The 17062-nt window shown below is 41.4% G+C and overlaps 3 protein-coding genes across 3 annotated transcripts in view; 1 reads left to right on the top strand and 2 right to left on the bottom strand.

Annotated features, from left to right (window-relative positions):
- The window catches only part of wdr95 (WD40 repeat domain 95), a gene marked incomplete at both ends in the record, with an annotated part of 19464 nt that extends 13166 nt beyond the window's left edge, over positions 1-6298 (bottom strand). The window contains 9 exons of the mRNA XM_083636659.1: positions 1014-1060; positions 1169-1214; positions 1312-1404; positions 1534-1619; positions 2006-2185; positions 3624-3689; positions 3928-4011; positions 5454-5658; positions 6231-6298. Coding sequence (XP_083492785.1) covers positions 1014-1060; positions 1169-1214; positions 1312-1404; positions 1534-1619; positions 2006-2185; positions 3624-3689; positions 3928-4011; positions 5454-5658; positions 6231-6298 — 875 coding nt within the window. The remainder of the gene's footprint in view (positions 1-1013; positions 1061-1168; positions 1215-1311; positions 1405-1533; positions 1620-2005; positions 2186-3623; positions 3690-3927; positions 4012-5453; positions 5659-6230) is intronic.
- A 692-nt stretch (positions 6299-6990) lies between these two features.
- tex26 (testis expressed 26) lies at positions 6991-9099 on the bottom strand (the record flags this gene model as incomplete). The annotated part of the gene is made up of 7 exons (XM_083636658.1): positions 6991-7124; positions 7257-7418; positions 7981-8154; positions 8302-8458; positions 8565-8727; positions 8889-8973; positions 9087-9099. 7 exons carry the CDS (start codon positions 9097-9099, stop codon positions 6991-6993), a joined length of 888 nt encoding a protein of 295 aa, XP_083492784.1.
- A 916-nt stretch (positions 9100-10015) lies between these two features.
- LOC310777441 (high mobility group-T protein-like) lies at positions 10016-12808 on the top strand. The gene is made up of 5 exons (XM_083637769.1): positions 10016-10137; positions 11412-11566; positions 11676-11821; positions 11929-12103; positions 12241-12808. Exons 1-5 carry the CDS (start codon positions 10134-10136, stop codon positions 12379-12381), a joined length of 621 nt encoding a protein of 206 aa, XP_083493895.1. The 5' UTR covers positions 10016-10133; the 3' UTR covers positions 12382-12808.
- The last annotated feature ends 4254 nt before the right edge of the window (positions 12809-17062 follow it).

Genomic DNA, 17062 nt, shown 5'->3' with positions numbered 1-17062 from the left:
CAGTAGAATACTTGTCTCAATAAAATACATTCAAAGGAAAACACTTAAAGTACCAAATCAGACACCATGTCTGGGCAATTTAAAAAGGTTGTCGTAAAAAATAATTGCAAGAAAGACAAATGTCTCTTTTCACACTGCAACCAAATGAGACTGAATATGAAATGCATGTGCTTTTGCACTTCCTTAAATAGCTCCCCATAGACTTGTCATGCTAACAAAGCCATTCTGACTCTGATTCTGAGTGTGATTTTCATTATGCAAGGTGATTGTGTCAGCCTGCAGTGACCATTACTGGTCATGTGGTCATTTAGTGGTGTTATTTTGGTCAGGAACCAACGCACTTGCAGCAAATGGTGACTGACTGACTCATGGGAAAGTCACTAATTCATTTTCAGCTATAAGAAATGTTTTCCACAGAACTGTTTCTTTCACAGCAGGAGGGAAACAAGGCAGCATCCAAATCTCATTGTTTTTTAATGGCTGATGTCTCCCTAAGGTTCAGCTGAGTTTCCTTAGTAGAAAGTCACACACGTTCAATAAATGACTTGAGTCGCTGGCAATTTGTATGCACAGAGAAAAATGTATAATAAATATCAAAACATTCTAATTCATAATGAGCTCAGGTTAATGGATGTCACTAATTCTGTTGCATCAAAACAACCCAAGTCTTATTTGGTAAAATATTATAAACATATTTTATGATCACAACGGGGGATGGGGATAATTAAAATCTGCTAAACAAGATTGTCAATTATTGTGATGCATTGCATTTTGTAATTTTACAATGTAAGAATAGTGCATATATGCTCATAATACTCTTAGAATTTGTTGATGATGCATCACATACTCTTCAAGTAAAGCCTACAGTTTTTTGACCGTGAAATTAATGTTCACTTTCAAATGCAAATTTGTGTTGGGACTTGGGATCACATTGAACCAAAGTGTGTATGAGGGTTTAGTGAATAACTGAAATATTGTCGAGTAAACCAAGTCCTTTAGAAAAGCAAAATTACCTCAGGGTTTCTCCAGCAGAGGAAATTAATATGATATTCACGCATCCCTGGATCACAAAGAGGAAAATGAACCTTTCACAGTATTAATTAAGTGGGATATAATGAATGTTTTTCTCTGCTAATTGGATCTGATGTCAACAAGATAAACTATCTACCTGGGCATCTCCATACAGAATAGTGCATTCATCAGGGCCAGTGTAGCTATGGATGGGGGGCGGGGCAAATATAGAGGGTCAGAACAATTTGGGCTTTTCAGGAAGTTTGAAAGATGATGTTAACATACAGTTGTGTTGCTCACCAGTAGTCTAATGTCAGCGGTACGGTCTCTAGGCCGCTAATCTGGCAGTAAGGCTCCAGAGAGGAGAAGTCGTAAAGCTGGATCTCTCTGTCCCTGCAAGACAGCAAAGACACATAAAAACCAACAGTCTGGGACCTGCAGTAAATAAGATAAAATGAATGTATAGTGAATAAATAATCCAGGCATGAGTCAATTTAATAGACCCCTTTGTCATAATATTACCCTGTCGCAATGATCAGCTTGTTGTACTGGGCCATAGGAGTGAAGTCACTTGCCCATTTTGCACTCCTGTTTACAGGTCGTTCATGCTGTGATAAAAGAAGAAACCCCATGAGTTAAAACCCTGGATATTTCTACTGATCTAATCTGAATGCAGCATTAGTACTATCTGCAGGAAAATCAACTTGATTTATGACTTGTTTAGTGCAGCGAAAGCCTCGTGAAGATGGTCTTACACAGCTATAATACAGAACTAGGGATTATAAATTTAAATCACTGTGTTATTATGCTGACTGGACAACAGTCGCTACATTTATTTGACAAATATTTATGTGATATTTTGCACGTTTCTGAAGTATGAATGCAACTCATATACTGTATAGGCAATATCAATGCAGGTAAATGTATACAAGTTAAAACATACAAACACGCTTTTGGTCTTCTGTTTTTGAAGGTCAGGGCTCCAGCAGCAAACAGCCCCATCTTCTCGCAGTGTTAGAGCGGTGCCATCAGGGGTGGAGTGGATGTTTACGATGGGAACTCCATGACTCAAGGCCTTGACAGTAGCTGGCAGAGTGAAGGCCACCTGCTTACTGCGAACTACAGATTCCTCCTTCTCTCTGTACTCCAGCTGCATGTACGTGCAGAACTCATCCTGCATTACATTATGTAGGGACCATTAAAGCTCAAGTTGCCGATCCTGCATGTTAATAATTGTGAGATCTTTGTTGCAGTTATATAAAGCGTCCTCCATAATCATCAGCACCTTTTGGTCAGGATCAGCCAAAGAAACTACAAATAAAATTTAGCTGCGAGCAGGAAAGATTTGGGTCAGGAGACTACTAGGAGATTATCTCCGGTGCTTGAAGAGGGAGGAGGTTTTACAAGATTTATGTTGCTGTAGAGAGCTCCAGCTGCATGCATGTGTCCTCCTGTTGAAACTTGCTTAATATTACAGTATATGCAATTCAAGTGGACTATGCAGTACTTGTGTACTAGTGTTACAGTAATATACAACGCTACCAAGTTATGGTCACCTAAAGCACGCTAAGTGAAGAATCTGACTGGAAACAAACTACGGTACAATTTTAGCAGCAGAAAGCAAAGAACATGGTCTGAATGGGATGCAGAAGATCATCTGTTTTTTGGAGATTTGATACTTTAAAATGTTGCTGAAGATAGAGACATTTCTCAGAACAAAGACCATGCTGAGAATGAAAGCTTTCTGGGGATCAAGAGGTTGCAGATGCAGACGTTGGACCTTTGCAGACCAGCATCTGTAATTTGAGGAAGAGGTTACAGAGGGTTTAACTGAAAAGAAGAAGATGAAACTGAGAGTCAACAGGTTACAAAAGACTGAGGGGATTCAGAAGGTGTGTGGGCGTTTCAGAATCATGCTGGTCCTTATGAGTCGACACACCTGCAGGCCAGTATTATTGTTTTTGCACCGATTCTTAAGCATAACAGCCTTTTCATTCTTCTTGACATTTAAACAAATGTTAACAAAAACAGCAACATTTAAAGAGGATGAGATGTGTGAGACCATAACATGAAGATGTTGCAGAGAAATAAGAAGCCCTGAGGTTTCAAGTTCACAGGCGATTATTCAAACTCCATATTTCAATTTCCATGGCTGCCTGTAATAAAATAAATACCATTTCCATGATACACCACAGCCACAGATATCTTCTAAACTCTTCAAATCAAGTATACAAACCAATCTGTCATTCTTTCCAACTTTTCAATCTATTAACATAAACCAATAATACATGGATACACTAATCTTTCCTCTGAAAACCAATGAAAGGAAGAAAGAGAAAGAGTGGATAGAAAAGCACTATTCATTCAGGAAAGCATAAAGGTTATCACACATCTTACAACATTTGATTTAGCTACACTTGCTCATGAATCCAAACTGAGTTACATGCTATGAAATACCGCAAGCCTGTCATGTTTTATAGTCATCTTTTTTCACTTGTAGATTCTTGGTGTTACTGTAGCATGCATGGGAAAGTGCTCCAGCGAATAAGGCCTCTTTTACTGAATGAAAGGGCTGTGCGTCCTATAGAGACAAAAAATTAATTCCATCTCACCCACGAAATCCTTCTCTGGCCTGAATAATCGATCTTCATGAATAGCCGTTGAATTTGCGCATTGCTCTGTGAAATTCAGAGAACAAAAGCATGAAGAATGATAACACTGAGAGTATTATAATTAAAATTTGGCATAATTAATCAGGTTATTGTAAAGTATGTCTTTAGTTACAAGGACGTGAGACAAAGGGAGAACAAATTAGAGAAGGTGAGAAAGAGCTATAGAGAGAGAGACAGAGGGAGATAAAGAGCAAGAGAGAGAGAGAGAGAGAGAGAGAGAGAGAGAAGTTGGTCATGCTCTTACTGTGTTATGCAAACCCAAACATGTCTTCAGTATGCGGCCAAAATTCTTCTCGTCTACGGATCTCAAGCTGCCCATTTTAAAGTCCTTTATAAAGGAAAACAGTTCCGTAAAATAACTATATATCTCCAAGAGAACAGACTGTCAGTATTAAACAAATATGGAGCTCATACCTCAAATGCCAGTTTCAGTTTCTGGAGGTCGTCAAGAGATACTGTCTGATCAATCTTATTTGGAAGAGAGAGAAAAATGTGTCATTATGTGTGTGACATAGACCATAACACACCACAATACTGTCATGCAGGTTGATTATGAATATACGAACAACAACCTTTAGGAGAAACCAGAGTGATAAGCTTGAGCACAACAATTAAACCAGTTATGAAGATTAACTCACCAGGCAGTTAATAAAGTCTGAGTGCTATAATACAACACAAAGTTAGGAAAAAAAAGATGGTGAGAGTGGATTTCCACACTGACCACCATATGATTAACACACATGATTAGGGTGCCATCCTCTGACTGTTAATGGCTGTAATCTGTAATGGCCACCGGAGACAAAGTGACACCCATGAAAGCGTCCCTGAGACGCTCGCACAAGGGCAGATGACAGGCCATGCTCTGTGTTAATGGCCTCGCTTCAATTTGCCGTGGTTTCCTAGCAACCGGCGCTTTATCCATGACACTCTTTGAGCTGTCGTCAATAAATAATGGGGATAAACAGCCTAATTCCTCAAGGATGTAACTGGAGTCGTGGTTTCCCCACAGTATCTCCTGAATTGTAGAGATAATAATTGGTTAATCAGTCAGTGTCTAGTGTAGCATGATGGATATGGTGAAAGTGTCCATATGACCCCCGGCTGCCTTCCACATCCCTTTATTTGAACTGCGTAACTTTGGCCTCTTGAGGCTGTTCTGCCTCATCTGTTATGCTAAATTTCTCATTACATTAAGCAGGAGCGAGTGACTGACATTTGCAGCTGAACTGCCCTCAAACTTCAGCCTCCTATGTCATCCCATCACTGCTGTCAGCTTGAAAGCTTCGATTTGAATCCAATGGAATGCTTTTAAGCAGATGGCACACAGCAATTGTTTTCTGTTTTACTTTGGCCTGAAACATGGCCATCTTGGCCATCGCCATCGGGGACAGATTGACTCCAGCCCAATGCGCTCTCAGACAATGAGTAAATAGATCATCAATTTGATTTAAAATTGCATTTTTGGCATGACCTCACATTCATTCATTCTGCTTGTGAGGTTTCCATCGGCTGTTCTTTAAGACCTTTGGAAAATAATAATGTAGCACAGCAAGAGCACAGCTGATGCTCTAGTGACACCTTGAGGTTAAAAGCAGCAGCTATACATTACTGTTTTTACTGGGGTAGAGCATTGACTATTAATATAGGTTAGTGGGTTATGGCAACAATGTCATGATGCAATTACATAGAATACGGCAAACTTTTTTAAATGGGTTGGATCGGATCGACCTTGTGATTTATCATCAAGACAAGACCTTTTGAAAGCTGTACCTTGAGGCTGTGAGTTGAATCAGCATGGTGGTGTAGTCGTGCGGTAAGCTGAGCCTTATCTCCCAGTGGAACAGAGTGCCTCCTCCTGTTCTGTTGGAGCAGCTCTCGCACCAGCCAATCAGGCTGCTGCTTCCTGGCCTCACCTGTCGCCTTCTCACCCCGACAACCTGGCCTCTCTCCTGCACTCCCCAGTTCAGAGAGGATGCTAGAGGATTTGAGCTTTTTTCAGTTATTTTGATTAAATAGGTCTACATGACTTTGTCATTACATTGTTCTCATATTACATTGTTATTGTGGATAAATACTAAGCTGACTTCTGTTGCTCCCTCACCAAAAATACTGTATCTGAGGTTATAAATGAACTTTACTTGACACTATTGAGCCATCACTGGCAGCACACTTACATTCACTTAGGGAAAAGTGCACTGAAATCTATTTAGGCTTGGGAATGTGATTATGAGTTCCAGGCAACAACACTTACAGTATTACATGTGTAACTACTCAGTCAGTGCTGCCACTGATGGCGACTCCAGTACCTTGGCAACTGCAAACTGAACAACATGCCTGTATAGAGGCATACATGGCAGCGAAACAAGACAACGCCTCTGCCCAAATCATCTCAACACCCCCTCTCTATGCTGAGATTAAACCTCCCAGTGTGAAAAAAGTGCAACTGAAGATGAAATTACAGAGGATTACGCTGGAATGCCGCTCAAAACAAAACCATGTGATCTACAGTGGCATTGAGAGAGCTTCAGAGGAGAGCAACAAAGTTACCTGGGAACATGCAGGGTTTCTAATTGTCCTGAAGCTGAGGAAGGACGGACTTTGTTCCCCCACGGCATCCTTGTTTGTTGTGTTGTTTCTGTAAGCAGAGCAGACCCCGTTCCCCGGTCAGACCTCCGTCAGTCAGGTCTCACATGAGTCTACCTGACACTCACTCTAACGTTACACCTGGGCAAGATGGGAGGCTCTGGTAGGTAGCTAAGAGACACAGCGTGACAACTGAACTTGCAAAACAACTACAAGGCCTTGTATTTCCAAAGAGGAAAACAATTTTTTACCAGTAAATAACTTGTTGAATCTGGTTTAGAACTGATAAATTATTGTATTGTATGTATTTTAGTGAAACCCCAAGGCATTTTGCAGGCAATCATGTAGTTGAATTCATCTCCCTAATGCTTATTAATATTGCTATTTTCACTAGCCTATATTTCCATGAGAGAATGACTGAATTAATCAAACCATGATTATTATGCCATTTGCAAAGATGTGCGAGAACATACAGTAGCTCACAGTGCAAAAATGGATAGAGAGAAATGATGAACTAAAAAAATATTGTTTTTCTGCTTGTGATACACTGTGCAGCTGGAATGCATTCAAATTAATGTACCAATGACTCAGTGATTAACCAGTTAGGCAGATGTTCATATCGTTTCATCAGGCAGAGAGGTTTAATTATCAGTAAACACAAGTTGCAGCACAGCAGTGACACAGTAATGTCCTCTGTATTATGAACACAGACCCACAGAAATGCTCAGTGAGGTCCTGGCCAGCTTGATATCCACTCCGGCGAAGAGGAAGAAAAGGTGACAGCAGGAAGTTTCTTCACTTTCTCCCCGTGGTTTGGATGAACATCTCTACCCATCAATGTTTCGACTGCCTCCTTTTCTGTGAAGGCCAAAACACAACATCAGTTACTTGTCTGTTAAAACTCTCGCCAGGCATCATCAGTTAAAGTCAGAATCAGTAAGTGGTCTGTTCACATGCTCAAAAGTACACAGCACATGTTTTTATCCTGACCCTTTTCCGGTAAGATTCTGCACAGCTGCCGCAGCTCCTGGGGTGGCAGAGACTTTATCACAGACGTGACATTAGCCACTCTCTTTCCAAAGAACCTGTCGTAGGTTGTCAAGTCCGCCCCTTTCTGCTGAGTGAGGATGTGACTTTGAACAACAGTTGGAACTGCAACGTAGAGGACAATGAATTCATAGACAAATCCTTGGGCTTGGTGATTTTATTTATTTTTTCATCCAGATTTTGCTCCCATTTTCTCCCCAATTGTACTTGGCCAAATCCCCCTGCCCTGCCCCTGCTGTCCCAGTCGTTGCTCCACCCCCTCTGCCGATATGGGGAGAGCCGTAGACTCGCACATGCTTCCCCAGATACATGTGCAGGTCGGCAGCCGTTTCTTTTCACCTGACAGCGAGGCGTGTCACCGGCAGGACGTAGTGCAATTGGAGGATCACGCTATTGCCCCCAGTTTCCCTCCCCTCCGACCGGTCAGAGGAGGCGCTAGTGCAGCAACCGGGACTCATACCCCACCGGCTTCCCACCCGCAGACACGGCCAATGTGTCTGTAGGAACGTGTCACCAAGCCAGAAGTACCGCTGCCAAGAATCAAACCCGGGTCTTTGCGGTGGTAGGCGAGTGCTTTTACCTCTACAGTACCCAGACGCCCCGGTGATTTATTTTTTACTGTGTTCACATGCATTGTTAATGTGTTTTTTGTGCGAGTTGAGCGTACCTATACCCTGGCAGGAAGCGTTATGATGTGCACTGCAGCCACGGCGGGTTTGGATGTCCCTTTGTTTTGGCTGGCGGTAATTGTCCCTCATCTCGGTGTCGGTGCTACGCAGCACCTGACGCCTGCTGTGCAGAGGCGCAAGTCGCCCTTCTGCATTATTAATGTGACTGCATCCTGTCAAACAAGATCCAAGACAAAATGGAAAAACAAGCAGGAACAAGAAATATTAATTATTCGTCCAATATAGTAATGATTTAATTCTGACATGCTTGATAGTGCTTGAATCATGTCATGTTTTCATATAACCCCAGGCTTCTCTACCTTGTGGTATTCCCATGAAATCGGTTCTGTAGGTGGAGCGGTACTGCGCTGTCAAGGCCTTGCGGATCTCCTCCTCAGACGGGGGACGTTTCCAAGGGACTCTGACATCTGCAGAGCTCTGTGCGGTGTCCCGAGGCAGCTTCCACACCATGAAAGACTTGGGGAAAATAAATAAAATTGGATAAAAGGTTACCATCCACTGTGACGGGTCATGCATGGCACCAGATAATGTAAACCCTTCAGTTACAGCCAAATATACCAACCCGATTTGGGTGAGGATTGTTTCTCCTCTGTCCTGAAGCGGTTCCTGTGCGAATGCATTCAGGTTTACAGGCGGGCTTCCAGCAGAAGTCCTCGTTGTACAGAGTTGATCCAAAAGGTCCAGATTGTGAATATGAGTCTCTTGATGATTTTGATGTTGGGGACCTACAAACACATGGACAGAAAAACAGACAGGCAAGCACACACATGCAGACATGCACGCACGCACACAAATGCTGCATAAAAACTTACATTTTCCAATCCTTCATGGCAAGTCCAAAGTCAGGATCTGAATCTGAATCTGAGGAAAACAGCAGTTAACTTACATTAAAACCTCTGAAGCTGTGTTTGGCCGGTAGATGAATTCTCTTCGCTGAGATGTTTCATATGGGTCCCACCATTGTTTCCCATCTAGAAAATATTTGTTGATGAGAAATTCTGTAGGCTATGTATCTTTTTTAAATTAGCTGAAAAAAATTGCCAATACAGGAAATCTACCATTGGTTCTCATGGTTTAACGTTACCTTTGGCTGCCATGGTAACCGCAGTTTTGGTGTGTTGGGTTGGGTCAGTCGATTTAATGCAAACTTCAATTCCTCAACACAAGTTCCCGATGAAAGTTCACTTCATGGCTGCAGCAGTTTGATGAAATCAGGAACTGTTGGATCTTGGTCTATAAGCCCTGTGTGTAATGAGAGAAACGTTTGCATTAGTCTAACGTTACAGTACCTTTCCTGTATGCCAAAGAGACAGACTAGCACAGATTATTCCAAGTATGCTATGTTGCTATGTGATAGGCACTGTTACTATGGAGACGCAGCCTACAACATTTGAACTGCTCAGCAGGGGGGATGCTGCATTAAAGATTCATTCAGCATCAACAGCCTCCATCAGAGCAGTCGACTTCAGCCTGTCCCCTTATTTGTTTTAGGTGGGCTAGACTAGCTTGTTTTCAATATGCAAAATAGGTAACTTTTTCAACCGCTCAGTGAATTGACTATTATTTTCACCAAACTGGTAGTCGATTCTAACGTTTTGTCCCGGCAGGTCGGTGCGCTTCCTCCTCGTGACATAACATGTATGAAAAATGCATAGTGCAGTGCAGTATTTAAAAATAGCATTGAGAGTAAGAACAGCTCCATGGTGCTGAAATCCTATGTCTATATGATCAGCTAACAAAACATAACGCAGAGGTAACGTTGACTAGAAATAATGAGGAGAGCAGGAGTTGTAGCCTACGTATTGTATTGAATCTATGCATCTTTTCACTAGTGAAATCCTGCATTGTGGCATGCACTGTCTTTTGTTATTCAATTTTAGCGCCATCAACCTACCCCGTCGTGTTTGTCAAGACAACCAATCACACAACATGCAGGCCCAGGAAAGCAAGGCGTCCAATAAGATACTCCAAGGAGTTGGCGGTAGCCAATGCCCAGTAACCAGAGCCCAGCACGCAGAATGAGCAGTACCACTACTACGTGCTCTTCTTCACAGCCAAAAGACCGCGCACTGACTGTGCTTTTTCGTCCCATTGTCTGAAACGTACATCTTGGCCTCATATAACCGCATATATGGGTAAGCATCACATTTACTAACTTTGACGTAACGGTAACGCCTAACGTTATTTCATACATTTTATTAACCAAACAGTCCGTTGTAGCAAAAGCATTTTTGCACAATTTTGTACAGCATTTTAGCTACATTTGTAGCTGAATTACTGAGTTGGTTAGTAACGTTGCGCGTGCTATAATGGTAAACACTTGGCTTGCTAACTAACTGGTTTGGTAACATTAGCTCGCGTTGGACCAATCAATTGTACTGCAAAGTTAAAGTGAGATGCATGTTGAAGGATAAATCCCCGGCCTGAGACTATCTTACATTACTACGTTTGGCTAGCGTAACGTCCACTAATGTGCAACTAGCAGCTACGAGCCATTCAATTAGCCCGACTAGCTTAGCACGACAATGGCAGCTGGTAATATCACGGCCGTATCGATATCACAAGGGTAGCTACGCTAGCTAGTAGCTAACTGAACACAGCGTTATAAAGCTCACTGGTCTGGAGCAGATGTAGGCAATGCTAACGTTACGGTCCAGGCAGGAGCATCTTTCCCCGAAGTGGCCCCCCTCTTTCAACATTCAAAGTTAATAACTGCTAATAATTACATGGCATGTTACGAGTTATCCCACTAACGGGTTAAAACGATCGAAAGCGTTTAAAAGTCCCCCCAGCAGTATCCTATCTACGCTAATCAACTGCATTAGCCATTTCAATTATTGTCATAATAAAAAAGGAGTAGCCTACTGTTTGTTGTAAGGCAGCTTGCTATCATTAGCCAGCCTAGCTAGTTAGCTAACGGTGAGGCTCAAGGCAAGAACACACAAAGCAAGAAGGGAGCCATCATGGCTAATGCTAACGAAGAAGCAAGGAGGCTAGCGAAGAAGCTAATGATGCTAAGGTTAATGTATGCATCTAGGCTGCAGCCGGTTACATGTTATCTAAATACGGTTATGATAGATAATGTTGCATAGCGTCACGTTAATGTATTGTTTTGTTGCATTGTCTGTAGGCTATATCCGTGTAAATGAGTATTGCAAATTGACCACCACTAAACTCGGTTGTAGTTAAATGCAGTATTTTAAGAAGCAGCATGTTGGTCTCTACATACAATAGATCATCAGTCACTGCCGACACCCCCCTCCCTCCCTCCACCCACCCGGTCTAAACAATAGATGGAACTGACAAAGCATAGACAGACAATTGAGCAGAGGGATATTTAGACGTAGCCACTGCTGCTGCGTAGCAGACTTGGATACATTTCACTCAAAACCTCTTTCCTCCCATTAAGGTCCCAAGATGGTGAAAGATCCCCGGAAGCCGAGGGGCAAAATGTCTTCATATGCCTACTTTGTGCAAACATGCCGGGAGGAGCATAAGAAGAAACATCCTGGATCAAGTGTCAACTTTGCAGAGTTCTCCAAGAAATGCTCTGAGAGATGGAGGGTATGATCAATTTCTTTCATAATTGTCTGAATCTCTTAAGTGTTTAGAATATAAAATGTGCATTTTGCAAGATGAATGGATGTTAAATAGTGTTTGTGTTTGCCCAAAGACAATGTCACCCAAGGAGAAGGGCAAGTTTGAGGATATGGCGAAACTAGACAAGGTCCGCTATGAAAGGGAAATGCAGTCATACACGCCTCCCAAGGGCCAGAAGAAGAAGCGATTCAAGGACCCCAATGCCCCCAAGAGACCCCCGTATGTACCCCAATAACTTTTCCCAGACTTCATGTGTTTGAGGTGACAAGAAATGCTGAATGGATTGAGATAACTTAATAGACAATGACGTGTTATTTGTTCCGCAGGTCTGCATTCTTCATATTCTGCGCAGACTTCCGCCCCAAGGTTAAGAATGAGACTCCTGGACTCTCTATTGGAGAAACTGCCAAGAAGTTGGGAGAGATGTGGAACACCTCAGCTGCAGGAGATAAGCAGCCATATGAGAAGAGGGCTGCCAAGTTGAAGGAGAAATATGACAAGGTAACTGGTGAACAGACATTTTTTTTGTGTGAATTCAAAACTTGATGAATGTACTGGGTTTCCTTACCTTAGAGCGAGTGAAACAATAGGCTTTTCTCTGTAGCACTGAATAAAAAATTTCCCCCTGCATTCCACAGGATATCATTGCTTACCGTACAAAGGGGACAAAACAGGAGGCACCAGCAGCTGCTGCTGCGGCTGCAGCAGATGATGACGACGATGACGATGAAGAGGAGGGAGATGACGATGATGATGACGACGATGACGATGATGAGTAGATCGTGTATGGATTGGACCTGAAGTTTTGTTTATGCCACATAACCCTATTATACTGCATTCACCATCTTGAAACAAAAGTCAGACTGAACAAGAACATGTGTATATTTAATGTTTTTAAGATGTACAGTGTTATCCTCCTTTTTTGTAAAGTTAACACTACATATCTTAAGTTTGAACTTTTCTAGTGGTAGTTCTTTATTCCTTCCTGCTATGTAACAATTTAGGAGGACTATAAATCAGTATCGAAATACTTAGTCTTAGGTGTACACAACTCAAAATGAGATTTCTGAGTTGGTAGTGTCTTTTTCTTTGTTTGAGAAGTATTTTTTCATGTGCCGTCACAATGTCTTTATTGTTCTTTGAATACCACTCGCACCTGTCGACATTCAAGAATGTCTTCAATAAAGGTTCTTTTGTTTTTGTTTTTTTAAGAAATTTAGTTTGTTTTTTGCTCTGCCAAATTCAGTTATCACCATGACTAAGGCCAGTATCGCACCACCACCAGCCCAACTTGGAGAACTGAACATCTAGCCTTTCATATTTTAGATAAATAGTGCATAAGTCTTGAAGGCGTTTGAGGCTTTTCTTTTAAAATATTCATGTGGGATGCTATTCCCTGTTTGCGCTGTCAAATTCTTTAAAAAAGGGAAAAGACCTCAGTGAAGCAGAAAACAAATCACTATTGATCTTGAAACCATCTGAACAGGGATTGATTTTAATCTCTACTTTGTAATTGTAGTTTGTTGCATTGTTTGGCACCATGTAACGAAAAAAGGCTACTACATATATATGGATTAGATTCAGGGAATTGATTTTGCCCGGCACAACAGGAAATTAGCCACAGCACCAATTATAAATTAATTAACACTAATCCAAACCAAGTTTGCCATAATTTGGGAAATATGCTAAATGCAAATCTTAGTTTTGAGCACAAATGTATTGGTTCTTTGAGAAGAATTGCTGAGATTGAGTGCCCCACACAGATCTATTCACCTAGATACCAGTGTGTGTATTGTAACCATTATTGTAACTGCATTATAGGGTTCTGGGAGTGTGTGGCCTACATGTGATGGTTGGTCATTATAGATTAAACAATTGAATCCAGAAGGTGGCGCCATGTATACTCTTACTATGGTATACAATTTAAAGGCATATTTCAGTCTAGGGGTGCACCATGCAAACTGAAGACAAATGACCATACATGACAGTTTATGTGTTTAGCTTTCATGACTAAAGTTAAGTAATAGCCCTAATTCTTGAGTTATTTTGATCTCATTTACAGAACTTAAAATTAAGTGTTGCCGAAGTGTCCAGAGAAAGGTATTGTGTGTGTGTGTGTATTCCCCTGGTGAGCAGGAGCCTTTTGTGAGCCTGTGCTGGGATAGAGTTCTCTCTGCCTGTAATTGGAGATAGTCTCACAGTCACGGTGGCCTCAGAGTCACTTAAAGGGGGTTCACATATCCATTTATCAGACTTTTCTCAGCAGCTTTGACCTTTGCCATACAAAGAACTGTCCCCCTGTCAAAGGTGTTTGCAAATATGACTGAATCCACAGTGGGCTCCATTCAATGAGTCCAGCTTAAAACAATCTTTCCATCCAGAGAATGTTCCTGCATGTAGTTAACATTTGGATTATATTAGTTTCAATATAGTTTACATGAATAATGATGGTTGTCCCTGGTCTCTACCAGTTACATCATGTACTCTATTATAATAGTGATAAGTAATTCTATAATGGTGGTAGAGACAGCAATCTTATAAATAACTGAGATGGGGGCTCATTAGACTATCCTTCTGATGCAAGTTGCATGCCAAATTAAATGTTTCCAGCTGTTCTATGAAACTAAATGTTAAATAGATTTCAGTTATGTTGGCACATTGAGTCCGTTAATCTTAAACTCAGAGTAATCTTAACATTCTGTGCTACAATGTTATTCAGCTGCAAGGCATTCATTTTGAAATCTGTGCTTCAGTCTGGCAGTTCCCCCCCCCCCCCCTTCTTTTCTCCTTTCACCCGCTGAATGAATGCCTTGCCGTCTGAATGAGTCCCCCATCTGACATGCGGCAAGAAAGGATCACTAGGCTACCTTACTAAAGGCAACCATTCAAATAGTCAATTTAATTTCTACATTAAGGAAGTAAAGTAGCCTATTATAATAGCAAAATCCATGGAAAGAATATTAGATGGACTGAAACAAAACAGGTTATATAATGTTGCTTTTTCTTGGGGGGGGGGGGGGTTCAGAAGTTTCAGAATTAAATACATGTACATTTTTGAGGAATGGTAACAAAGTTTGTTCCCCCATTCAATCTGCTGCGGACCACAGAAGGAACTTCACTGACACAGGATCTGCATTGGGTGATGTCAAAGGGGCGTGCCAGTCAGGATTACAAGCGGAGAAGATTGAGTCATCTCTATGGATACTGCTTTTATAGTTTTTCATTTGCTAGTCTTGTGTGGAAGTATGCAGTGCCCAGGACCTCACTTTGATGCCTAGTCTACTTTATTTTATTATGCACAGGATCTCATCCCCATACTTGATTCTGTAATAATGAAGTAAATCAAGTAGGACCTGATAATGGACTCTACTGGACAATGGGAAAAATATACAATTTTACTTTTTCATTTTCTGGTAAGTTGGCCCGTTTCATTTTAGCTGATCTTTAGAAGCAGTGGGGCTAGATTTATGATGATACAATTTATCAAAATGTATGTTTAAATCTATCGATCACTGTTTACAGTATGTATCTTAAATCAAGCAGAAGCTGATAACACCGTTGGGTTCAGACCAGGGGTGTATTTGTAAATACAGAGGTGGGTAAACATCCAATGTGAGTAGTTTCCCCTCATTGATTGATACTATTCATCAGAAAATAGGCGAGTAAACTGCCTCATTTCAAAGAGGTGGGTAAACTGGTTACTTGCGTTTACCCTCCACTACGCCCCTGGTTCAGAGTGTTCACCTTTGCCTATGAATCTCACTGTACCAACATCGTCTCCCAAAAGGGAATCCAGTAAAGCATCAGAGATTTTATTTATTTATCCTCAGACAGGAGGAAGAGGCCTATCTCCTCACACGGCATACTTCCCCACCCATTCTTTCTACAGGTGCTCAACACCATAGCCTCTCATGAATCTGCATCTGCAAACATAGTAAATGCAGGCAGCGAGAAGCAGGTTGCAGATATTGTCCCGGGACAGCATATCCTTCCCTCCTGGTATTCTACAGCTGGTGACGCGGTGGATACTGAGCCTATGCATGGCACAGTCAGCTCCCGCTCTCACAACAGATGGCGAACACAGATGGCTTTCTCCAAATCTGTCTATTCATTTGAAGTGAAAGAAGACACAGTACCAGGTTAGTCAACTGTGTACCGAGGACTTCCTCATGTAAATTAGCTTTTCAATGATCTTCTATCTAACTCAATAGCAATGACAGGCAACAGTTAATTGGAGTAAATTATTAAAGTTGATTAAATCGTAAAATTATTCAACCTGTAATTTGTTGTAAATTGGCTACTCATTCATCATTCCCATTGTTGTACACGTTTTATTTTTCACTCCACAAACATTAGATCACTCGATAAATATGCCTTATCCCATGTGTTGACAGGAACAGTGGTGGGAAAGGTGGAGATTATGCATGAGAGTCTCACGCCTATCATATACTCAGTGCAGGAGGATGTTGGAGACAACCTGTTCCTCCTCATCCCGCACTCTGGGGAGTTCCTATTATCCCGCAGCCTGGATTCTGAAACTCAACAACTCTACATTCTCACAGTGGTGGTGCAGCAGGGGGATTTGCAGGTATCCAGTGTCAGGGTGTACTTTAATGTGTTGGATGTGAACGACAACCCCCCCATTTTCACTCAGGATACCTATTCAGTCTCGCTGCTGGAAGACGCGCGTGTTGGCGCCTGTTTCCTTTCCTTGGATGTCTCAGATATCGATGATGGTGAGTGCATGATGTGCATTTGAAATGTCCCAATCTTACAACTTTGTATTAACGTGACACCTTTGAGGGCTCCGACAGTTATTCAAAACTTGGGGGGAAAAAAACTTGCAATTGTATTTTCCTGGCTGGGAAATGTTATGGGAAATTCGGTCTAAAAATTTTGTAAAAGTCAGTAGCACTACATTTAAAGGCATAATTAATACACACATTTCCTGGCTGCATATGCCATGTTTAGGGATAATCAAAGCCAAATCAACACCTTGCACATTTCAATCTTTAAAACAATATTGGGTAACACTTTACTTGAGGGTGCATAATGACGATTGACATGACACTGTCATGACATGACACCTGTCATGAATATGAAGGAGGCTTTATGAATGTTTATGACTGTTGTTGTCATTAAGTGTCATTCGGTAAATTATGTCACTGTTGACATTGTTTGAGATGTCTTCTTATGACAACTGTCAATTTCTTCGCTATGACAACGTCACATAACCAACATAACATAACCTGTAATAAACATGACATGGAAATTCGTTAGCAAAAATCTGTTGGAACCTTTTATCTTCCTGTGCTGTAAATGTTGCATAAAAACACCCTCTTGAGTCGAAGGCTATGAGCCTTCAGAGAAGAAATGCAAAACCTTTCCAGACTGCCAGTGCAGATGCTTTTCATTTGTTGGTTTCTGAACACTTTATAATTTAATTCTAACAGTATGCTA

The sequence above is a fragment of the Poromitra crassiceps genome (assembly GCF_964638095.1).
Source record: "Poromitra crassiceps genome assembly, chromosome: 5".
In the NCBI taxonomy this organism is placed as follows: Eukaryota; Metazoa; Chordata; class Actinopteri; order Beryciformes; family Melamphaidae; genus Poromitra; species Poromitra crassiceps.
Note: the sequence above shows the minus strand (reverse complement) of the source record. Positions and strands in the feature narration are given on the sequence as shown.